Source organism: Drosophila suzukii, chromosome 2R, assembly GCF_043229965.1.
Source record: "Drosophila suzukii chromosome 2R, CBGP_Dsuzu_IsoJpt1.0, whole genome shotgun sequence".
NCBI lineage: Eukaryota > Metazoa > Arthropoda > Insecta > Diptera > Drosophilidae > Drosophila > Drosophila suzukii.
In genome coordinates, this window is record NC_092081.1 from 3249494 (window position 1) to 3273891 (window position 24398).

General features: G+C 42.4%; 3 protein-coding genes across 6 annotated transcripts; all 3 read right to left on the minus strand.

Moving 5' to 3' along the window:
• Positions 1-556: 556 nt before the first annotated feature.
• Ntan1 (N-terminal amidohydrolase 1) lies at positions 557-20549 on the minus strand. 4 transcript variants are annotated; one of them, XR_001767929.4, is made up of 7 exons: positions 20388-20549; positions 3312-3658; positions 3046-3228; positions 1861-2069; positions 1646-1807; positions 948-1255; positions 557-886 (listed from the first exon to the last, which is right to left on the minus strand). XR_001767929.4 is itself a non-coding variant. In XM_017088012.4 (7 exons), the coding sequence occupies exons 2-7, from the start codon at positions 3562-3564 to the stop codon at positions 875-877; spliced, it is 933 nt and encodes a 310-aa protein (XP_016943501.1). In that variant the 5' UTR covers positions 3565-3658; positions 20388-20549; the 3' UTR covers positions 557-874. The 4 variants fall into 4 exon arrangements, 3 of the variants coding, with proteins under 3 accessions (XP_016943501.1, XP_016943500.1, XP_016943499.1); XM_017088012.4 differs by having other exon boundaries at positions 1142-1255; XM_017088011.4 differs by having other exon boundaries at positions 557-1255; positions 20384-20549.
• Positions 20550-20760: 211 nt separating this feature from the next.
• Positions 20761-22484, minus strand: Gint3 (GDI interacting protein 3). The gene is made up of 4 exons (XM_017087493.4): positions 22343-22484; positions 21276-22286; positions 21064-21212; positions 20761-20998 (listed from the first exon to the last, which is right to left on the minus strand). The coding sequence occupies exons 1-4, from the start codon at positions 22397-22399 to the stop codon at positions 20887-20889; spliced, it is 1329 nt and encodes a 442-aa protein (XP_016942982.3). The 5' UTR covers positions 22400-22484; the 3' UTR covers positions 20761-20886.
• On the minus strand, positions 22343-22955 carry LOC108019615 (uncharacterized). The gene is made up of 2 exons (XM_017087494.4): positions 22552-22955; positions 22343-22484 (listed from the first exon to the last, which is right to left on the minus strand). Exons 1-2 carry the CDS (start codon positions 22835-22837, stop codon positions 22405-22407), a joined length of 366 nt encoding a protein of 121 aa, XP_016942983.1. The 5' UTR covers positions 22838-22955; the 3' UTR covers positions 22343-22404.
• Positions 22956-24398: the final 1443 nt, after the last annotated feature.

Genomic DNA, 24398 nt, shown 5'->3' on the forward strand with positions numbered 1-24398 from the left:
ACTTCTGGCCCCTAACACTAACACACCCAAAAAACCATAAACCAATTCACCAAAGTCACAGAAAAAGGGACACAGGTTGTACTTTTAAGAGAAGTCCTAAAATCTTGTTTATGGCAGAACTTGTTTAATGGAGTATCGTTTTTTAACAAATGAGGTGGCATTCGACGTGTGTTTTCATCAAAAATTCAACTAAACTAAAAATGGTGAGCATCTTCCCCAATGACACCAACATCTTCAATTTTTCCATTTTTACTTTTACGTTTTTGTTGGTCTTTCTCCTGAACTACTTGACTTTTTAGGTATGTTGGAATGCAATCCTTTTAGTTTACCTTGCCATTATCTTTCAATCGTTATGATCGGACCATCATACATGATGTACACTCAAGTGATTTTTGTGGCATTTCCCTTTCCCTTAACATTTTTAAACAATAATACAAATATTGCCTGGTTCAATTAAATATTTCAATAAACTAAAACTAATTAAAATTGTAAGAAAATAAATTATTCAAATGATTTCTCCCAAAGCGAAAATCTATGTATAATGAAAACTATGGAATTTTGTTGTGTGTATGTATAGCCAAGCCATTTTTATATATTTTTCTTAAATTTTTGATTACAGGTTATAGTTACAGCTAAAATGATTGCATTCGAAATTGTTTCCTTTCGTTTACACGGGGTATGCGCATATGTATATATTTTGCTAGGGATCTCTTTTAAATAGTAATCGATTCTTTAATAAGGTTCACATAAATATTTACATGCACATGTGCACATACACTTTTAATAATTATTAATCATTATTTATCGCTTTAACGTTTCCAGTTCAGATCCATTTCTAAGGCTCGTCCCAAGCAACCGTCTCCAGCGTCGGAACTCAATCTTGTATCTAATTGAAGAGAGATTATGTCGCATACATCAATTACAATTGCTAATCGGGCTATAATTACATCAGATTAATCAGAACAGCAATGACAATTACAGCCGAATATAATCAACTCAACGATTTAAACTCAAACAAAAGGCAGGCAGAAGCATTTGCGGTGGACAGCGACAATTAACACATGCACCAGCTGATTAACACATCTGCGACAGTTTCGAATTGCGTAACAACTAAACACTAAAGTAAGCTTTAATATCTAACCAGCACCCAGAAGCCCGTGGCATCATCCCGCCGGAAGTAGCGAGGCCGGTTGTCCCTGAAGACGGTGACGGCGGGAAACTGGTTCTCCTGTATAAATCTAATGGTTGCACGCGTCTGAAATGGAAGCAAGTACTTAAATTACACAGTGAATAATACAAGTTTTTAGACAAATTTTGTTTTAAATTTCATTAAACTTGGGATAAAAGGGGAAGCAAATATTGATGGGGACAAGGTCCTAAAAAGCCTAACTTAAATGGAAAACCTTTTTTCTATTACTACGGATTATCTATTTGAATTCAAAATATACATCCCAAAAAAAACTGAAACTCAATAATCATACATGTAAGTAACGATAATGTAGAAGGAACGATTGATAAAGATATTTTTAATTCTTTGGAATTTTTTAGTGGAAGTTTCTTCTCGTAGACAACCCTTTATGAAGCCTAAAAAAATGTTGTTGAACAAAGAAAGCTCCTCTCTGTGTAGATCTCGACGCTCACACACCTGGGGCGCAAAGTGGGGCGGCTCCACGTCGGGACTGGAGGACAGGTGCTGCAGCAGAAACTCATCCGTTTGGGATAGCCACAGATCGGCGCCGCGCAGCGGATCATAGTTGAAGGGTCCGATACGAAGCATGCCCAGCGAGGAGTCGTATACATCCAGGACCTATGGGCATAGAGCATTAGCGAGATGGCAATTTGGGATCAGGCTTGACTTACCGACTGCGCTCCCATAAAAATGCGAGCATCGCGCAGTTCCCGATCTGGTCCTCGGTCCGGAAAAGAGGCGGGAAAGATCTCACCAGTCTTGATGTTGACACCCACGCCGTAAATGATCGGGCAGCTAATCTCGCCGCGCATCATGGTGTTCAGCTCGCCCACGCAGGCCTGCGTTAGATCGATCTCCAGTAGGTGATTGTGGAATGATTCTGTAACAAACAAACGTGACATCAAAAATGGTCTTAACTTTTATCCATTTTCAAAAATGTTACTAAAGAATATGTGTGCTTTTCCGAATCTTTAGATGTTTGCTTCATCATGTTTTTTAGAATTTTTATACCCGTTACTCGTAGGTATACTAGTATGTAACAGGCAGAAGGAAGCGTTTCCGACCCCATAAAGTATATATATTCTTGATCAGGATCACTAGCCGAGTCGATCTAGCCATGTTCGTCTGTCCTTTTAAACGCTGAGATCTCGGAAACTATAAGACCTACAATACTGGGATTAGGCATGCAGATTCCTGAGATTCCTGCGCAGCGCAAGTTTGTTTCAGAAATGTGCCATGCCCACTCTAACGCCCACAAGCCGCCCAAAACTGTGGCTCCAACAGTTTTTATGCTAGAATAAACATTTTAACTGAAATGTATTGGTCTCATCAACACCTATCGATTGACCCAAAAAACTTCATTAAATCGAATATATGAACGCGGACATCTCTGAAACTATCAAAGATACAGAAATGGTATCTCAGATTTAGATTTCGAAGCCCTGTACGCAGCGCAAGTTTCTTACGCAAATATGCCACGCCCACTCTGACGCCCACAAGCCGCCTAAGCCTGTGGCGCCCACAATTTTCATGCTAGAAAAAAATGTTAACTGAAATGTATTGGTCTCGTCAACACCTATCGATTGATCCAAAGTTTGCCACGCCCACTCTAACGCGCATAACGCTTAAATCTGTCTACCGCCCACACAATCACTTATTGAGATCACGCATTGGCGCATTTTAATCTCGCTTTGCTGCTTGCATATCTCCATTTCCCTTTGGTCCCATTAGCTGAGTAACGGGTATCTGATAGTCGAGGCACTCGACTATATCGTTCTTCCTTGATTATATTTATAATTGTTTTGTTTCTGACCCAAACTGATGGGATTTGTGGTGCAGCCAGCTGTTCTACTCACGCATGATGCTGAAGAAGACGTCCTCCCCGTAGCCCTTGGCATCCCGATAGCCACCAATCAACTGCAACTCGATGCGACCCTCCGGATAGCCGACGGCCAGCTCCTGAACCCGCGACACCATGGTGCACACAGCCTCGTCCACGCCGCTGCCATCGAAGTGGGCCAGAGCCACGGCGCCAGATCCTGCCGAGGAATGGTGGGAATTAGCCAGGGTTAATGAGCCAAATGAAGCTTATTTATGGGGCGAAGGACAGTGGGAAACCTACCCGAGTGCCGGACCACGACGATAATACAGGTGGTGGCATCGTCGGCGCCGATGATGTTGACGTGCTTGTCGTGTGGAGCGGAGGCGGCCAGTTCCCGCTGACCCACGTAGAGCAGACCCACCGGCCCCACCGACTTGGCCTGGATGGAGTGCAGCTGCTGGGCGTAGTCTCTGTAAACGGGATGCTGCAGGAAGAGGCTGTTGGTGTCCATGGGGCAGTCGTCCTGCAGCACACCATTCAGCACGAGCACCATCCTGGCTGTGGGTTTGGTCCTTCCTTGACCCTTGTCCAAGGGTTTCGCTTTACGTTACTGGGAGTTTGTCTCGGGCAAGACAAGTAGCAGGCAACTGAAAGAGGTAGAGACACAGAATTACTTAGAATCCAATGGAGATGGGAAATACACAAGTAACTATGTCTTCCCCCCTGAAACTGAAACTCCAACAGAAGCAGCAGCATAAAAATCAATTTACGATGCCCGCAACCGCAGCAGATTTGCATGTTTGATAATAATTTCATGCAGCCGGGCTGAGAAATATGTTTACACCTCGATCCCTCCGCGGCTGACTCGGCTGACTCGTAAATTTACCCAGCTCTCGAACAAGAAGTGCAAATAAAAATGTCAAGAGTGTGGGCCCGCGGCTGATTCGATTCCCTGCTCACCGGCCAGCCAACAATGGACACCCTGAAATTGGTTCGCAGGGGCGTGGCTCAGAAGGGGCCGTGGTGGACCAGTCCCTTGGCCGGCTCGTGGCTCTTCGGGAAATCTAATGAAACAATTAGAAGGCCACTGATGACCCCCCATCAATTTACGGAGTGATACCCGCCGCCCATATGGCCGGCAATTGAGGCAAACACCCCGAGTCACAGATGTCACACGAAAGTTAATAACCATTAAGTGGCCGCCACAGCGAATTAACCACCAAATGAACAACAAATTTAATAGAATTTCATATTGCTCGGCAGCACCCTGTTCCCGAGTGCAACTGCAACGCGATCTGAGTCACCGCCTGGCGGGTAATTGAATTATTTACCTACGGATGGTGTCTAGTTTCAATTAAGTGAAATAAAGACAAGCTAAAGTTCAAGTATAAGTGCATATGCGAGTACAGTAACAGCGTCGTAAGAGACTCATAAACATAAATGATTACATGGGCAGCGAAAAACAATTGTCGGGGCTAATTCCCGATGAAAAATTCGTTGTCTGCTTGTCAACAAAAAATAAAGAAGAGAAATCTTAAGAAAATAAACCAAAATGCAAACAAAGCCCCAAAGAATCCCAGCCAGGAACAACACTATTAACTCGGTTCGGGCGGAAAACAATGGAAACTCTGGGGAAAAATCAAACAGCAAAACGTGAAGAGCTCGGTCTGGATGCCGGATGGTTCAGGAACCCGTCTAGGATAGCAATTGTTATGCTGGTCCTCGGCCTGGTCTTGCCTGGAAGCAATTTAGCCGCGATCATGCATGAATCTTGATTAGATATTCAACGAGAAATAATTTGAAAATGATGACAGTTGGCGATAGGCGCGCTCCACTCTCGGAGCCAAAGGATGGATGGCCACACTGGGAGAAAGGGGCTTTACAAAAATTTGGATAATGAAGGAGTGGACTGATTTTGATAAATACGTTGAATTTGAACTTAATTCAAAATAAAGTACTTCTATTAAGACTTAAAATTTTTTATATTACTGTAGCCTGTGATATAGATACTTGTCTTCTTGTTTCATTATCACTTTTTTGCGAATGCCATCCTGATTCTTTCTGTGCAGCTGAACCAGCCAGGCAATGGAATGAAGCAGGAAAGGAGCCGCAGAATGCAGGCGATCTATGTAGGTGAGGCAGGATGACCGAGTTTTCCCCAACTGATTCCCAATCAAAGACCCAAAAGTTCTGTTGACTCTGGCTGAGCGGGCGGTCTTGCCAGTCAGTTCGTGCCTGGGCCAGAGATTCCCTCCACTTGATAGGGCCGGCCGAAAACCTGAATCCCAAGAAGTCGCGGCCAGCGAAAGAGGAGTCTCCGATTCCGGCGTGATCGATGGCAGTCGAACGGGTGATGGCTGCGAAAGAACGCAGCCAACAAGGCCATCAGAAACGATTCAATTCATTAGGCCGGCGACGAGTCTATTACGACGACTGGTCCGTGGAACTCGTTACGGTTCTGGCTTATAACAATCACAAATTATGGGTTTGCGGCTGGGCAGGCAAAATGATCTTGTAGATTTAACACTGATAGCCAGTGCCGGGCCGCAAACAGGTTCCATTTGTCTACTGGCCGGGCATTCTTGGCCACATGATTGATTGCGCTTTTGACGAGTGCAACGGCGGCAGCAACTGCAACTGACAGACTGCAACAGCTACAACTGCCACTCTTCGTGGTGACTCCGGTTGTGTTCCTCGTTCTGGTTCTGGCCAAGTAATTTACACCCAGCCTCTGGCTTCCAGCTCATCTCTCCAGCTGTCGGAACACGCTGGCCGCACATTTGGCATTCTTTCGGGCAGCCCTTTACACGACACAATTGTCAACGCGAGCGCGAACAAATTTCAGCCAAAATACGAGCTACATCGCAACCGGTTCCCTGGCCGAAATTCCGGCCGAAATTCCGGGAAACCGAAGCCACCGCGGGGAAAAGGAGGCCTGCAGAGAGGGCGGAGAAGGTGGGGGAATCGGAATCAACGCGACTTGGATCTGGCCAAGTCTGGAGCTTCAGTGGAGGGCCTCTTCCGGGTTCGTGATTTTCCTTTTGTTGCTGCTGCTGCTGCGGCTGCTGCTGTTGCAGTTGTCATTGTTTTCCACACATTTCATGGCCGGCATGCGGAAATATTGTAAAATTAATTTCAATCGTTTGTTAATCGAAAGATAACTCTATCTCTGGCTCCTACAGTGGGTTCTGCCCCCGCCGATCCCCACTCGCTCCCATTTAATGCCGCTCTGACAATTTAATTTGGCCCAGCTGCAGTGGATTGTTTTGGCCCTGGTCCAAGACCAGGTCCAATGGCTTTGGCCAAACGTGACTGCCAATTGACTTCCACACAATTTCGCTTTGGCACGCAAATATCGTGAGGCCGGCTACCTTCCGAGCCGAGCTCCCCAAGAAATGGTCACCGTGGTAGGACCAAAAAAAGGAAATCGAAAGTTTACATTGAGTGGAAGCTGGGCTTCGTGTTCCTCTCTGGCGGTTACAACTTTCTGGGATGCCAAAATCAGCCGAAAGAAATAACAACCACCGGAGGAACAGACTGAATCCCAGTTGACATTTCTGGCCATGTTTTTCGTGTCGTTTGTTGTTTTCCTTTTTTTGGTCTAGACCCGCGATGGAAGATGCCAATGCAAAGCCAAAAATCCAAAGTCTAAAGTCGGAGATTTCCTGAATAGCTCTAATTAGAATTGCCGATCGTCGTGCTCCCCGTGGCTCGATGTGCTCAAATCAGCAATTCAATTCTATAATTCTATTTCATCCAGATAATGATTAATGATGATAGGTTCATTATACGCGTACTGTCATCGCCCCATTCCATTAGAAGTGCAGTAAAGTATCTGGAAGTTACGACTTGGTACTTGGCTGTCAATCACTCAGTAGTTGGATCGCAAAAGGGAGTGTCGGATATGAGAGTTGACAATAGATTTTACATTTCAATAGAGAGTTGAAGTTACCGCAGTTCTTCGATTTAGTTATATTACCAATCTAAAGTTAAATTGCCTTTAATCAGGTCAGTTAAGTGGCAAAGCTTTCTTCACTACCTTTTGTGAACTTGGTTGTGGGGGGTAGAAATCAAAAATTTGGAATGTATTACATTCTATATCCCGTGGATCCGGGCATGCCTTTAATCGATTTCAAATGCATCAATTATATTTCAGGCGAGCTAAAGCTGAATGCTTTCAGAGTTAGTAAACTTCTAGAAAAACGATAACCTATAATCTTAACTTCCAAGTCCCAAAAACCTTAACCTTTAACTTATTGCCACCTTTATGGCGTAACTGAATGTTTTTTGTAGATCTTCAGCTTCCCTAACATGTGTTTTAAGAAATAATGTAATGACGTGATAAATCTGACATTTATAAAATAAAGATCCCACCATGGGCTTCCATTTCTGGAGGCTGTTACATAAACTCGCAGGATAAGACCCCTGTTTAGTACGTTACTCAGACTCCCCAGGATAAATCACCTATTTAGTGCCATTTCCACCGCACAATTTCCCAGAGTCAGCCGAAAAGGAAATCTATTTTCACACAGCAGTCAGGCTTAAGAAGGCGAATTCTCACTAAGTCTCTTGTCCCATTACTAAGTTGGGATCGTCCGATGTTGTTGCTGTCGTGTAGTATCTGCTAAGTTGCCGCCGTCCCAGTCTCTGTTACTTTTTGTTTTTACCGAAGGCCTCCTCAGCCAGCTGGTTGTTTTTCCCTGTTTTGCTTTTATGGCTGCTTATGCAAATGCAATGCGACTGAGCGGAGTGTGCGTAAACGTTTGCGCCTTTTGTTCACATGGATGTGGATGGGGTCCGCCGATTCCGAAAGCGTTGCGCTGCCGTCATGTCCAGTAATTAGCATAGCACACAGTCCCAAACGCAGTCGTTTTCTTTCAGTTTTTCGTATTTTTTGTATTTTTTTTTAATTTGTTGTATTTTTTGTCTTGCCGATATTGTTGCTGCTGCTGCTGCTTGACAACCGCGGCACTTTGTTTGTCTCTCCTCCGCAGTTGCACTCGTCAAACAAACCCGCCGTCGCTTTGCATTAGCTGAAACCAAAGTCTGACTTACTCTAACTAAGTTAAACTCGTTTGGCTTTTATGGACTGCGCTTTACGTACTGAAAAACAAACTGCGAATTTCTCGGAAAGTCGCTGGACTTTTGATATGTAGATTATTGTTTAGCAGTGGACCATATGAAAGGGAATTCAGGGATCTTCCTTTGGCGGAAGATTCAGTTTTAATATTTATTTTAATATTACAATTTGTATTTTTTTGGATACAGTTTTGGATTCAATATAAAACTATTTATCAATTTTTAAATACCCTAACTCTTCTGCCATATAGTTAGAAAATGCCTGCGCTATATTTCCTTACTGTCTATATTTACAAGCCACATTCACACATAAGTTCCTGAGATTTCTGTATACCTTTTTCCTAACATTTACAACTAATTAGTTGGCTTTTTCGGCCATAGTAACTCATAAGAATCCCCGAATTCCTAAAGTTTCCGATCAAGGATTGCCCATTGCATTTGCGTTTGTTTTCTTGTCAGATGAGCCGCCAGCGTAGAATATTTGCCAGCGCAATTGGACATGTTTTCCGTGGGCTTATTTCTGTTTTTATGGCCAAAACACACACCGACATATATACCAAACAACTGCAGCAGCAGAAAACGACAAAAATCCACAGCAGTCGGCTGGCATTTACAACATGCCTACAACGTGGTAATGGTAATGGCAGCCCAACTGCTGCACCACCGCCAAGTCACACGAAAAAAAATAAAGGCAAACATTTGCGAGTTGATCTATTAAATACCTTATTTAAAATTAAGTTCAGTTTTAAACGGCAAAAAAAATTCAATAAAAATTTTAGTTTGTATCCTCAAATTTACAAATTTTTAGAAATTTACTAAAAATAAAGAATTTTGAAAACTAAGTAGTCCAGATTAGGGTAGATAGATCCATTTCCTACAATCTAAAAATAAATATTTTCAAAATATTTTACAAGTACAGAATGACACCCCGTTCCAATAGATCTTAAAATGTATTGCTACATGTTTTTATAGGACATGTATTCCAATCCAAGTTAATTTTGTAAAAATATTTGATCGTCTGAGTTTTTTCAGTGCCCTGCACCGCTGAGGCGGCATGTTGGTCCCGTCTTGGAATACCAAATTTCATAGCGGTACACTGCTAAATATTTTGCAGCAACAGGCAACAGCAACAGCAACCGCAACATCGACAACAACAACGGCCACAACTGACTACGTGCGGGGGCGGAGGTTTGTTTTTATAGCCGCCCAACCGACCAACCGCCCAATCGGCCCTCCCCCTTCGGTTCGGCGGTTTGTTGTATCTGTGGTGTGTGTGTACGAACTACGTACCACCGGTTTGATCTTGGGCATTCATTCCGCATGCGGCACTATAATTTATAACAACTGCTGAAGGCGCTCGCCGAATGTGCGACTCTTGCAACTCCCCGTTCCCGGCTCCATCTAGCCAACTCCTCCTCTTGTCCCCAACTCTTTTCTTTTCTTTCCTTTATTTTTCCTTTATTTTGTTTTCTTCCCTGCCCGGCATACGCGCTGCGTTCATCCTTTGTGGCCAGAAATTGCAGCTCATTGTTTGGGTTTGCCTTTTGTATACCCTTTAAGGCGAAGGGTATGCTAAGAAGTTATCATTCTAGGCTACATCTTGTTATATTTTTTTTTTAGATTTTAAGATTGGAATATCTTACAATTGTAATACCCAATTTAAGGGATAAAAACACTACTTTTGAGACATGTCTTTGGGAAGATACCTCGAGGAAGGTACCCCGATTTGGGTTGTTCACTTCATAAATCTCTTGATTAGTTACTATACATCTTATTAAACACCTTTGATAACAACATTTCAAATTATTTCTGTTATCCCTTCTTGTGCTAAAATAATTTACCAAGCCCCAAGGTTCAAATATTATCATTAAACCGTTTACGTGTGCTGCCTTCTAGGGTATATAGATTTCGCCGTAAGATTTGTCACTCCTCGATTTTGTGGAGTGGAGTGGCAGGCACGCCTCTATCTGCAATGTGCGATCTATTGCGACGGGCGCTTTCCTTTGAGCGGGGCAGCTTGGCCTGCGATGACTGTGAGGCTGGTCGGGATTGCATGGGACTGGATGGCTGGTCTCCTGAAAGCGGAATGGAGCTCCGCGAGCTGTGCTGCACCGGGGAGCATCTAATGGCCGGCGGACGCAGCTCCATTTCACCTGAGATTGATAGCAGTTGACGGCGGTGCAGCTATTCGGCTTGGTTTCGTTTTGAAAGCCTTTGTAGGAACTCTTATGATTCGGCCAGGTGAAATATATAATTCAACCCTGCGCGATGGGATCTGAATAGATTCTCTTCGAAGCTGCTGCCCGGCGTGTCTCCCCGGCTTGATTTATAGGAAGCGATTGTGCATTTTGCAAATTACGATGTCTCGGGAGCTCTGGGGATTATTCGGTGCCCGGCATTATTAATACCTGAACGCAGGCACACCAGCAGTAACAACATCATCATCGCCGGCTCTCTGGCCTCCAACTCCTCCCTGCTCCTTCCGCTGATTGAATCTTTTATGTGTGGATTTAGGAGCCATCAGCGGCAGGAGCAGCAGACAGACCCGGAGTTGAAATTAAATATTTATTAAATCGACAGCACCACACACAATAGCATATAAATCAGCTTAAAAACTATTCAATGAATATTCCAATCAATAGACCATCGCACACAAAATGGAATCAGAGGTGGGTGATGTTGTGGCCGAAGCTTTAGAAAATCTATGACCCCTGGCAAAGTCGAAGGAGGAAATTAAAATGTTGGGCAAATGAGATGGCTGACTCAGGGATAGATTGGGGAAAATTGCAATTTCAATACTGTATCCTTACGAATAGAAAGCTTGGTACTGTATATATATGTGGCTTAAATAAATAATAATTCATTCTATCCTTAACTTTGAAGCGCGAAATCCATAAGTAACCTTTTAGAGCATGTAAGTTCACTCTATATAACATGTTCATAAAATTTGTAAAAATATTTATCTCAAGTTCTTCAAGATTTAAATATGTTACGTATTTTCCAAAGGCTGCAAATAGAGAATTTAGCCAAAAAGTAAGCGACCTATTTTTCCATGTGTACAGTTCATCCCCGTTTTCAAGTCTCTGTAAAGACATCCTCAGCTGATGCAACCTTTCAACTTCTGTCGAGAATCTATTGCAGCAATTATGTCCTTTTCTTGTAAGGACCTCTGACGAGTGCCCGGCAGACAAGTTGGGGCCAAAAGGGAGTCGAAGGCAGCCCAAGTCATTGTCCTCGGGTTACACTGACCAATTTCGAAAAGTACAAATTGAGCTGCACTCACCTGGCTGCCAAGGGGTTATGCCTCGACCGGCCGAGAGTTAGTTTAATTAATTCAGCATCGGAGGCTGTAAACAAGCTCGGCCAACGGGCTGTCTTTGACAGCTTACTTGAAAGAGGTGTACAGGCACTTGTCGTCAGTCAGCCGAGCTCTTTTCGGCCCCATCTCGAGAAAATCACACACAAACTGAAAGAACTTTGACCCCCGACCCGGAGGAGTCGGCTGCTGGGAGAGTCGCCTATGAAGTTGTGAAGTTGCCTTCAATTAGCGCTTTGGACACAGATATTAGTTGGAAAAACAGTTACTCCAATTTTTAATGGCATCTTTTTTGGAACGCTAAGTGTAATAGAGAGAGTTTGGGCTTGGCTGTATGGTGCAAGTGGTACTGGCACATCTATATACATATCTCGGAGTCTGTCGGTCGCCATAAAAGATCTTCGAGAGAAAAACTAATTACACAAGTCGTAAAGTCTTAACAAACCCAAAAGGCAAACCTGAAGGCAAGCAAAATGAGATGTTCCGACATCTGACTGAAGTGTACTGAGTCGATCTGACTCATGATGTCTATATATAAGGCGCTTATCGGTGAATTATCAATATTTAAAAATCAAAGTGCTTATATAGATTACGGATTATATGAAGACAGCCATTGTGAGCTCCAGTCTGTTAGTAAATAATTTTGGTCTTTATCTTATTGGTGAGTTATCAATATTTAAAAATCATAGTGCTTGTATAGATTACAGATTATGTGAAGACAGCCATTGTAAGCTGCAATCTATTGGTAAATAATTTTGGTTTTTAGCATGACTGTTTTAGTTTTCCTAATCGAGACTTTATATGTAGTATATTTAAGTGCCTGTAAATAAACCAATCGCATGTCTAAACATCCTATTAATTAATAAATTTGCAGTTCAAACGTTTTTAGAGTATAAATAAAAATTATATTTTTATATTTTGCTGCTTATCAGCTTAGTTGTTGTTTTTATGTTACCTCAAATTGTTTAATGTCGGGGCATCCCTATCAGCGAATGACAATTATATAAACAAACAAGAACAAAAACTAAAATTCAGATTTTTCCCTTACTCAATCAAATTATAATTTAAATGGGTATAACAACACCCGCATTTAGAGTAATCTATTTTTGGTAAGCTATATTATATTTGTATTAAATAACCCACACAAATGTAGCCGGCATCAGTATGAAACTAAACGAACCCATTTGGTTACACGTTCTTCGTATTTTTTTCTCTCGTCGATGGAGATAGCCAACGTACAATTATTTTTAGACCAGCTAATACTGATCATCCAGCCGGGTTTGATTGATCGCCAGGGATAGCGGAGCCGCAGACTCCTTTTCCCAAAGACCATGATCATCGATTGCACTGGCGATCGATCCATTGGCCGGCGAAATAAATTGTTGCTACACGTATAAGACATCGTGTACGACAAGTTAAGACAACGATCTGCTCGCCTCTGCGGCTTCAGACTGGGTCTTGGCCAAGAGCTTGGGTTCTGGCCAAAGACTTAGGCCCGGCGATCCGCATCATGTGGCGTTGGCCGCTGCAGGATCGCCAGCCTCTAGATCTGCACACCGAAGATCTTCCCCTTCGGTTGCGTGGACACTATTGCGCAGTGTGTCTATATCATTAATTAATTTAATCACTCGAACATGATTTCGCTGTGCGCCTGTTGGCTGCCAGTTGTTCTCACAAAAGTTATTAATTTCGAGGAAAAGTGATCGATAGCCGGGGAAAACCCGGCGGGAAAATCGAAGATAAGGCGATAGGATCGCTCTTTGAATGAAGCAACACAAAATAGACCTCTGATGCATATTGCTGAATAATCAGCGTCGCTGGCTTATCAGTTCTTCGCAGCTCGGATCCCATCCCCTAGCAGTGTCCCATAAATATTAACGATCTTCGGGCAATGCGATGCGATAAGGAAATTTTTTGTGAGTGTCGGTTCTAAAACTGGGAATTCAAATATGGTAGCGGATGGGCTCCAAGATAGATTCCACTCACTTTCGTTGGTTTATATAGATTATAAATATATTGAAGGGTAATTTACCCCAAAATGTTTTGCATCAAAAGTATTATCTTCTGGAAACTGCATTGATTATCTTACTCTTAAAAAGGCCTTTTCATCTTATCCATAGTATATCTTTACATACCAACTGGAACCAAGAACCACGTTTTACATAGGCATAATCTTGTAGAACTTACATTTATTTAAAATTTCTCTCAGTACTTTTATAGATTTTATATAGTTCCCATTCATATAAATGGTATATATTTACCTACCAGAGGCAAAAACCTTTTTTGTGGATCTATAGGGTTAACTTGGGCATTATTTTCTATAACTTACTTTGAAATCTAAGTTCTCACTGCACTAAAAAAGATCTTTACAGGCTTTCAGTAATAAAATCAACTTTCAGAATGTTATTTTTCACTGTTTTCTCACTAAGCCGTCGGCATTTCTTTAATACTTTTTTAGAAAACTGTTTTTCAGAACTTCTGTTTTTTTTAGTATCTGTTAGTTTTAAATATCCCTTGGATTTAAGATGAATTTTCGGACTGAATCTGCGAGTGCGCTGAAGTATCCGCGAGACGACGAGCAGCAAACCGGAATGAGACTCAAAAGCAACTGAGCCGAAAGTCCAAGTCGAAGTCGACTGGCGAATGGAGGGCCAAAAGACACTCGGCGAGAATAAGAGAGCAGCGCCAGCGCCGAAGCCTTTGGAACAGTTTCCAGTTGAGCCTGCGTTGGGCAGAAAGGGAGCGCATGCTTGCTGCCGGTAATCTAATTGGACCCCTCGTCGAGTCGCGCTCTCGCGAGCTGAGCCTCTCCCTCTCCCGCCTAGGAGCCTCTCCCTCGCTCTCGGTCTCTCTCTTGGGGAGGTGCGAGCAAGACGGCGGATGGAGCAACACGTGTTCTTATCAGTCGGTCATTGAGTGGGTTCCACATGAGTAATCCGAGTTTGATAGCTTGAGTGGAGTGCTCACTGCTCGAGATTCGACTTAATTTCATTAGATGCCGGTCCTCTGTCACTCGTTTTGGCCAGCGGTCACTCGCTCGCTGGGGTTGCACTTCTTTTGCTCTTCTAATTGGTCAGTGGCCAGCCCTTTATGTACAGCAAATGCAGTGGGGATTGCCCCTATCTCCGCCTGAATTTAATAAAAGTAACGTTCAAGGGGTTTTCTATAGGAAAAATGTTATTTTACCATTATGAAACCACTTAGAGAAGACGAATTAGTTGATGTCGGTTATCCATAAAATATTGAAAGATCATTTGGTCAGTTGTAATTTTTAAGACTTATACTAGTCAGACGTTTATTTAGCAGGGTTCGTAATTTGTATCTTCCTAAGTATGTAGATAATAATATCAGTTTAGCTTTAACCCGAAAAGTTCCATTCGAATATTAAAATAATTTTACTTTTTATAAGATGGAATAAAAATAAAACTATCAAAGGAGTCGACTTAGTAAAATATGTTTGGAAGGAAACGTTAAAAATTATCATTTATATGGATTAAAATTCCATATATATAATTTCAATATCTTAAGAATTATCCATAAAGTTTTAAACTGATTTTTATATGTTGATATAGGTTAAAGAAAGCGTTTCCGACGATCTAAGATATCTTTAAACTACAAAACCTTTTATTTCCCTCTTAATTTTTCTATGAACCGAACTTTATAAAGCCCTTTTCCAAACTAACTTTAATACTAATCTGTTGATTCTAAAAAATGTTTGTATCAATACTAAACAAAAGTTAACTTAGGCTGTTACTCGTTTGTCTTGAACAATGAACTTTCTGGACACAAACTAGGAAGTAATGATAAGCATCAAATCCTCGAAGGGATATTTAACTTCTCCTTCTGAAACTGGAGCGCAAAGTGCAGCCCTCCATCACTCGAATTCCATCCTCGTTCCAACTCAATTTCCCAACTTTTTACCCCGAAATGCAACCTTTCAACCAGCCGCCCTTCCCCAAATAGCCACTTCATCCCGAAGCTGGCTCAAAAGCCATTACGCACCGCTGTGAGATTGTAATCTAAGCTCTCGTTATTGGAGCAGGCAGGGATTTAATTAGACAAATGTCCCACAATTTGTAATGTCATTTTTCTCAGCAGTTGCGGAAAATCCGAATGTAAAACTTTTTGGTGTTGAAAATGCAAAAGGTGAACCAAGATGGTGGAGGGCGGGACGAGGGGCGGCAGATAGCACCCGAAGTAAGAAGAAAATATGTCTAATTTTGCACCATGTGGACAGTGGTCATTATTTTGGCCGCTGATGGACGCAGGGGAGTTGCGAGGGGGTTTTACAGGTACCAGAAATCTTTGCCAAGCCACCAGCCCGCCCTCCCCCTCCCCCTCTTCTGCGGGTGTGTGTGTGAAACGGCATGGGGTCCCTCGACAAAAAATGAGATTTGCTGACCGGTGGTCATTAAAGCACATTTACAATGAGCCAAGCCATGTTGGCTTGTGGCTAACATGGTCTAAGCCACCCCCCTCAAGCCCCTCAGCCCCTGTCCCTGTCCCCCAGCCCACAGCCATGCAAAATGACCAGAGACAAGCGATCAAATCGATGCCGAAATTAATTTATCTTGGCACTGGCTACCAAAATTTGACAAATTGCAAATGTATTTGAAATTGACTGCAGTGGTTAGATCAAGGGGTTTGGGGAGGGGAGTTTATCACAGGGGCTACGTTATAAATTGAACAAGCTGCTGGTCGAGATAGTTGATTAAATTTACATTCGGCTGTTGCAATATCTGATCACTTTAATTATGTTGTTTAATCACTGACGATTTTAGTACTCAACAAGTTTTGGACAACAGGTTTTTGGAATTTTCATAACGTTGTTCCTTTACGTTTCTTAAAAGTTATGATCCTTCACTAGTACCATATAATCTACAGCTAATATGCGAAAAAACCAGTTAAAGAATTTATATTTTGGTTTTAAGTATTTTTTCTGTTAAACATTCTCACAAAATTGCATTAAAAATAGCTCATAAATTAAAGGAATATTATAAACATTTTGAATCTTAAGAGTTATGATCCTTCTCTAGTACCAAATAATTTACAGCTTACAGTTTAAAGTATTTTTTATGCAAAACATTAAAAAAATGATATTAAAAATATCTTATTAACTAAATGAATTTTATAAATATTTTGCATTATTTTTCGCTTTATCATAAACTGGTTTAAGCGCTCTAAAAGAAGGGAGACCCCGTCAATTAATCTTATCAAGTTGTGAACTCTGTAAGATTTCCCTGGCAATTGTCTAGGCTGAGGTCTGAGCAAACAGAACCCAATGGAGCACCCATTCCGCTCAGCATACCGCTCCGAAAACCCCACCCACCATCGACGCAGTTGATTGCACTAATTGGCAATGAGCGTGACGATCGCTTGCGATGGACATCGACAACTGGACAACGATGATGAGGAGCTGGATGAGACAATGAGACAAGATTTTCATTCATAAAACACTCGCTGAGTGGACCGGAAGTTCTTATTTGATTGCAAATTGTGATAGGTTCCCAGAAAGGGTAAGATAGAGTACTTCGTGTAGTCTTGTCATGATGTAACTAGTTTCGTTATGAAATAATTGTTAAAACAGTCTATGTTTGTTATAAGACAAAAACACCTCTTAGCGAGGAGGTAGATATCAACTGCATTTCTACAGAAATTGTGAAATTATTTTGTTTAAAATTTTTTTTAATTCTTCGAAAATTCTCTAAGAAACTTAAAAATCTTAAGCCAAGTTAATATTTTGTGTTCAATTCATATTAAAGTTTTCTATGGCCATCTAAAAAATGTTTTGACACAGTTATAAAACCTAAAAATATAAGTAGGGTGACCATTTTTGTGTTCTCTTACTTTTTCCACAGCTACATATATATTCGATAAAAAACAAAGGAAATAGATCGATCTATTTATTGTGAATGATTTTTAAAAATGGTAGGACATCATAAATATTTTATTAAAAATACATTCTTGTTAAATGAATTTTTTTTCCATGGGATAATTTTTATGGTATTTCTATTTCATTTATATTCAGTTATAGTAAAGAGTTAAGTAAAATGATAAGATAGAGTATACCCACTTCCGGCTATCGATAACGCCAGTTCCTCTTTTCTTTCCTATGCCAGCAGTCGCCCAAGTTCAATAGTGTTAATTAAAGCAAAAGCCTTAATTATTGTTATTTGTTTGTTTTCCCCGTCACAGGGGAGGCATTTCCGCCAGGAGTGAGCTAATCCGGACCACAGCTGCCCGGTCGCCTCGCTCACCGTTCGGGATCCCATTTCCCTGGCGCAGGGTTCAGGGTTCAAATGCAGGCAGAAATATGTAAATGCAGGGCGCTTGCGTGGAGCGATAAAAACAAATCGAAAAGGGAACCCACTGCTAACCGATTTCCACTTCAATTTCGAGCCGGGTCATAAACTTGCCGGCATATTGGAGGAGTTCTGGGCAGTGGGCATGGGGATGGCGATGGGAATGGGTCACGAGCTTGGCGGTGCAAGCTAAATGCTTGTTAAAGGGCGGGATCCCAATTGTTGCTGTTGTGTGCGGTTGGTTCGTGGCAACCACAAAAACAAATCAGCCGGAGAATGGAGCCGAGCGAGGCACCCCGGCAATTGGGAAATTCGATTTGCAATCTTTGTGCTAACGCCGGAGGATCCGCCGCGGCAGAGCTGCTGGGCTGAGCAAACAATTTAGAATGAAGTGCAATCGGGAGTCAGAAAGTTGATTTGCAATTTCATGGCAGCGGCAATTTGCACCTCATCATCATCATTATCCCGCCAGATCTCTCTCCGGGTGATGATCTTTCAATCGTTCAATCAGGCGGTCGAGCGAGGCGAGGCACGTGCAGGTTGCAACCTGCGATGGGTGACCCGTAACCCGTAACCCGTAACCCCTATCCCAGAAAGTACAGCGATCCTCAGGATGTCCCACATATTTCTCGCTATCTACCGACAGAAACAAACTATTCGTATCATTTTGGTATTTCACCGACTATCTTGGCCGCAGCTGGGCAAACCAGGAAGTCTGCCTGCAACAAGTTGCCGCAGCAATGAGAAAAATTTCGCTAGATAAATAATGCATATCTCACGCACTAGCTTCGCGGACCAAAGTTGAATTAAGGCTCTTTTGTACACAGAGAAAAGAGCTTCATATCTCGTATATAAAAATGATAATAAAACCCGAATCAAAACCTTTTATAATTGCCTATGCAGTATAATATTTTAAATTGTACGCCATTCTCGACCTATTTATTTGATAGTATCTGAAATTATCATGATTAATCTATGTACGGAACACGGCCATAAAGTAATTATTGAATATTCTGTTCGAATGAAATACAACAACAGCATATATTGATCAGATGGCATTTGGTGACATTTTTCTCAGTGCATCTGAAGTTGCTGGTCTTGGCCGTTTAATGAAGGCCTAGATCCGATGCCTGGCCATAATAAGCAATGGCCAACAATGAAATCTTTGGCTCCAGCCCAGCCAATTTATGCGATGGCTTGCAGTCTGGCTTTCCGACTTGCTGGCTGGTTTTTATTTAGCTTTCTGCCTTTCAGCTCCCTTCTCGTGGCTGCGTGTTTCGATTTGGCGCGATTGCTTGGCTTAATTTAAGCCCTGAGCTTGCAGCCGCGCCGAAAAGATTCATTAATGTTTGATTTTAGGTGCTTTTCTATTTACTTTTTCCCAAGATCAAGCGAGATTTACGCCAAATTGCCGGTGCCGGGAGCTTCGACGAAGCATCCGTTGCTGTCCCACCATCTCCTCAATCTCTTTAATTCCTCCCCCGACTTTTATTTATACCGTTTCTGATGCCGCCTGATAGACTGAACGGCTCAACTGCGAAATTGGTTCATTAAATGCAACTGTTTGCTCAGGGGAATTGAATAAAAAAAACTAGAGATACAGATCCCTGTTCTAGTTTTCGATTCCCACGAATTAAGTTGAAATCGAAATTAGGAAACTTTTCTATTTCGACCCAGTTTCTAGGAAATTTGTACTTTAAATATCACAGCGACAACCAAATTCGGGGGCTATTGAAATCGGACCAGATCGAACGACAATATCCCATCAGCCAAAAGATGTGTTAAAGAGGTAATGATGAAATTATGATGCGTCAACATTTCCAAGGTTGTATACCAAATTTAATGACGAATAATAGTTACGTTTATGTATCAACAATTGAAAAACTATTCAATGAGTTTATGGTTTCCTAGCTAAGAGCGAAAAATAAAACATAGTGCATGCCTTAAAAAACAAATAAATAGTTAAAATAAATTTGCGAATTTGAACTGTTTTAACTCGAATATAACTATATTGTACTCGGTGAATGACGAATTATGGAGGGTATCAGCAGGGACGCCGAACCAAAATTTGTCTTGGGGGCAAACGGAATTAGAGAAAAATCTGAAACTCTGTTGAATTGTTTACAAAAATTGTGCTTTCTTTGACAACACAGACAGCCAAAAATAATTGAATTTTTAATGTTACTTCTTATTTTGATAATAAATTACATGAAGAGCTTCAAGTCTCTAACATTACAGGTTCCTATCTTACAACCAGTTGAAAATCGTGAGTATTTGAAATCGAAAAGGGGTTTTCGAGTTTTCAGAAATGCCCTTTAATGCGACAGCCGTCTGATCAAGCATCTGGTAAATTAGTGCTTAAACATTTACAAATTGCACCCACATGGAGAGCAGCACAAATAATAATTCGATAATGACCAGGAAAAGTCGCGTGGAGTGGGAAAAAACAATGTGCCAGAAGACCACGCGATGAGCTGACGGCATAAGAGTGCGTGAATTATGTAGTTTTAAGTAGGCGTAACATCTGCCCGCTTATTAAGAACAATATTTATTGCTTTTCCACCCCAAAATTAATACGACTAAGCAATCATTGAACAATTGTTAATAAGACGACTTGGCCGCCCTTTGTTATTGTTTGCACAAACATCTGACTCCGGGTGGATGTCCATACTCACTCACATTTACATAGCACCAAATGGTTCCCCGATCGTTACACTTTCTGCAACTCTTCACAGTTCACAGTTTAAGCTCATACTTTATTGGTTATTGGCTAATTTTTAATTGCTAGCACAGCAATTTGTTTATTTTTGCACTCATCGCCCACTTTAAGTAGGACCGTTTACAGGTATCCCCGAAATACCACCTGAACTAACGTCTGCGAAAAGATACCAAACAGCTGTTGGCTGCACAGTGGCTTGAAAGTATTTTATAACATTTTTTCAAAAAACTAAAATATATTTTCAAAAATCTATTTAAAAACGTAAAATAGCAGGTTAAATTTACTGAAACAACAGCATTGAACGCCGCAGGTTTAAAGGCCTATACAAACACGTTCTGTTTTTTTTTGTAAAGTGCGTTTATAATTGATTTTGAATAATAGATTTGAAAGTAATAAATAACAACAGCTCCGTTATAATGTAAGGGACAAGTACCGCTGATTAGATGGTTAAGATCACTTCTACATAGCCTGCACCAGCATCAGAAGATCTTCTTTTAAATAGTTTAGATCCGATTGTACGGAAGCAGAAACTCCGTTTGCGCTAAACAGCAGCAAGGAGTTGGGAATGAGTCTGAAATTGGAGATTTCTCATAAATCAATATTCTTGTATGTACAATTATTGTTTCCGGCACTCACTTGCAGTCGAATAGTGTCTTCTCCAGGTCTTCTTCGCCCAGTTTTCCCTCGCTGGTGGCCACCAAGCTAAAATCGAGGCTCTCATCCGCCAGGCAAGACTGCACGAACTCAAACACGTCGGCTATTTTCTCGTAAACATTGAAAGTGCCCTGGAAATGATTCACCTTATTACACAAAATTCCTACGGATGACATCATCGCGAAATGGCTTACTTGAATAAAGAGTCCGTTGGGAAATTTAACCCTGACTAAAGCGTATCGATACATGCGCAAGTTGCGCTGCTCCTCGCGCTCCCTCATCGCCTTGGTCCTCAGCATCTGGGACTGGGCAATGGCCTCCGAACGCAACTGCTGCTCCTTCTTGATCTCCTCCGGGGCCAGGCGATAGAACTCATCGGGTAGCACGACGCGCCTTGCTTGCGATGGAAGTAGAACCTTGATGTTCCTGTCCAGCTCCAGGGGAATGGTCTCCGAGTTCTTGAGCGCTTCCACCAGCGTGGGCAAATCGAGATCCTGTTCCGTTTGCTCTCGGGTCCACAGCAAGAATTGCTCGTCATCGATCGTGACCTCATTGAAGCCGGCTGCTTGTAGGACATCTAGGGCACCCTCCACGTAGCGCACCTTCTCGCTGAAGATCTTGTTAGACATGCGAATCTTGCAGAACTTCTCCTCCTCGGGATTCTTGATAAGGTTCTCCAGATATCTAATTAGCGTGGCAATGCACTCGTCGGCCTTTTCTTTCACATTGCAGTTGTGGATGATCAGGCAGCCGGTGAGACCGCGATCTCCCTCCAGCTGCTGGTAGAGGAACTCCTTGATCCGGGCCTTCCACACGCTTTTGGGTAGAATCTCCTCGCTGATCATGGGGCAGCGGAAGAAGACGCCCTCGCAGGCCAGGTTACGATTGTCGCCACCGGAAGAAGAAGTGGTTGTACTGATGGTGGAAGCCGTGGCCTCCGCCTCCTCCTTCTGGCGACGCTCTGCTTCCAGCTCCCGTTTAGCCTGGGCCTTCACCGCCGACAGCGAGGTGTTAAATTCCCTGGATGTCTTCTTATCAATGCGAGCCAGTGCAGCATTCGCAGCAGCCCTGGCCTCGTTACTCAGATCGTTTCGCTTGGGTGGAACATAGGCCTCGTATTTTTGGCGGGAACTACTCGAAGGAGCCTCCTGTTTGGTGGAATTCAGCTTATGACCTGCGCCCATCGAGCTACCCGTGAGCTTGAGCTGTAAGTATACTTATTTTTAAATTGGTTCTTAAACTTGTGCTTGATAAAAACCACCTTAAAGGCTGCAGCCTCCTCCTTCTTCCGGGAAAAGAACTTCTTGATCTTAGACATGGCTTCTAGATGCGCGGAGAGTGTTCCTTGGGCAACTTCAACTTGGCCACCGATAATTTAAGCTCCTCGATCTCTTTTAAAGTACCTGAAACGCAAAACATATCTGTGTTACGGAAATCTACAAAAACCCCTGGTTTTTAGCATATTCCTACTTGGCCTGACAAACTTCTCCGTGATGACTTGGCCGTAGACGGACCACGAGTAGCCGGCTAGAACGCAGGTTCCCAGGAGAAGGACGATTAGGACTTTCAGCAGGGTGGCCTGCAAGTCGGTGAAGGCAATGGGTCCGTTCTGCCAACGAAAATCGCCGGTCAAGGATTCCAGATTTCCGCGCAGATCGACAGCTGCCTTCAGTGCAACGCCAGCAAATTGCTCCACTTGTCGCGCAATCGACTGCAACGTTGAATTGAACGATTCCACGTAGAAATTGAAACTCATTGCCTGCTGGGGAAGTGCCAACGATCTGGTGTAAAACGTTCTTTCGACAATCCTTTGTTTATATCCGCAGCATTATCCTAATTTTTTTCTTGTTTTGAGGCAGGTGTGGCCGTTGCGAGTCTGTTTAAAAATACCATGAAACATACCATGAAATTATACCAGAAGTAAATTTATCGATAACAGGAACTGCATCCGTAAGTGTTGGATAGTTCTAAAAGGTTTGATTCTGGCGCCACTTTTGAATTTAAATTTGTATTTCAAAATTGGGGGAACATACATATACTTAATGCCCAAAAAGCCCTGACCTCATTCGCTTTGCTTTTATTTCTGCACCCGCATCCTGTAATAAAATTGTGCACCTGTGATTCCACCTACAATTTTGTTCCCCCTTTTAACTACATATATCGGAAAAGAAAAATTTTGTTGTTCAAAAATCTTTTCTGAAATTTAGTTCTGTACAAAATAATAAAATAAATACTTTTAAAACAAAGGATGAAGAATAATTTAAATTTAATTTTAAAATTATAAACTTTTTTTAACATGAAATAATAATTATAATTATAAATAAAAATAAACAATTTCCAAAAAAAAAAAAATAAAGAAACATTTACTGCTGTTGAATTCATAAAGCCATATCAAGATCTCTTTTTCCCCTGTGTGGTTACATAATTATGTTTCGGGGAGCTCACGCCCATTATTTATATGCAGGGCCAGCTGTCGTAATTGAATGATTTTCGATCGTTTTCGGCAAGTGCTTTTGCTTCCTGTAATTTTCGGCGATTTGTGCTTGGGCATCCCTTCCTTTCGGCAGTGTTCCGTTTTCGTTTCTGCGATTGATTTTCGATGGCATCCTTGAACACGTTTTGGGGCAAGTGATTTGGCCGAGTGGGGCCCTTGGGAGGAGGACTACTATCAGCGGGCGGGGAGTCCACGCTCCAGTGATGCGCTGCGGGTTCAACAGCCAGCCGAAAGTCGAGCGGAGGCCAAAGAAGAGAAATCTCTTGCAGCTTATGGCTTCCGTATGCGCCATGCCTCGCGCTCCACTGGCTCCGTGGATACGGAGATGGAGACGTGGATGTGGATGGGGATGGAGGTGGGGACCAAGACAGACCCCATCTTATTCTGCTTCTCTTTAGTTTGGGCTTTGTGGCTGTGGCTGTTGGGCTTTCTGGCTTTCTGCAACTTCAATTACAACAGCGACAGAGGCACAGGCACAAACAACAGATACAAATGTCTATTCTATTTCGCCTTGCTTCGCTTTGGTTTATTTATGCTGGCTCATTTTTCTGTGGCGACTACTAGGCAAAATGTCGACGACTTATAATTCGAGCAGCGTGTAAGATTTTCCTCCAGCCCTCCACTGGCTTGGTTCTGCTCTGGTCCGTTGGTTTCTGTCTCTGTTGCTGTTTGCCATCGCAATCAGCGGTCGGCAGTCTGGGTATCTGAGTCCAAGGCGTGGCCGGTGAATGTGCCATCGCAGCCTCATCCCCATCTTCCCAAGACAAGACTGAGCTCTGTCCACGGCCATTATATCTATCACCATCACGCGATATGTTCTCAC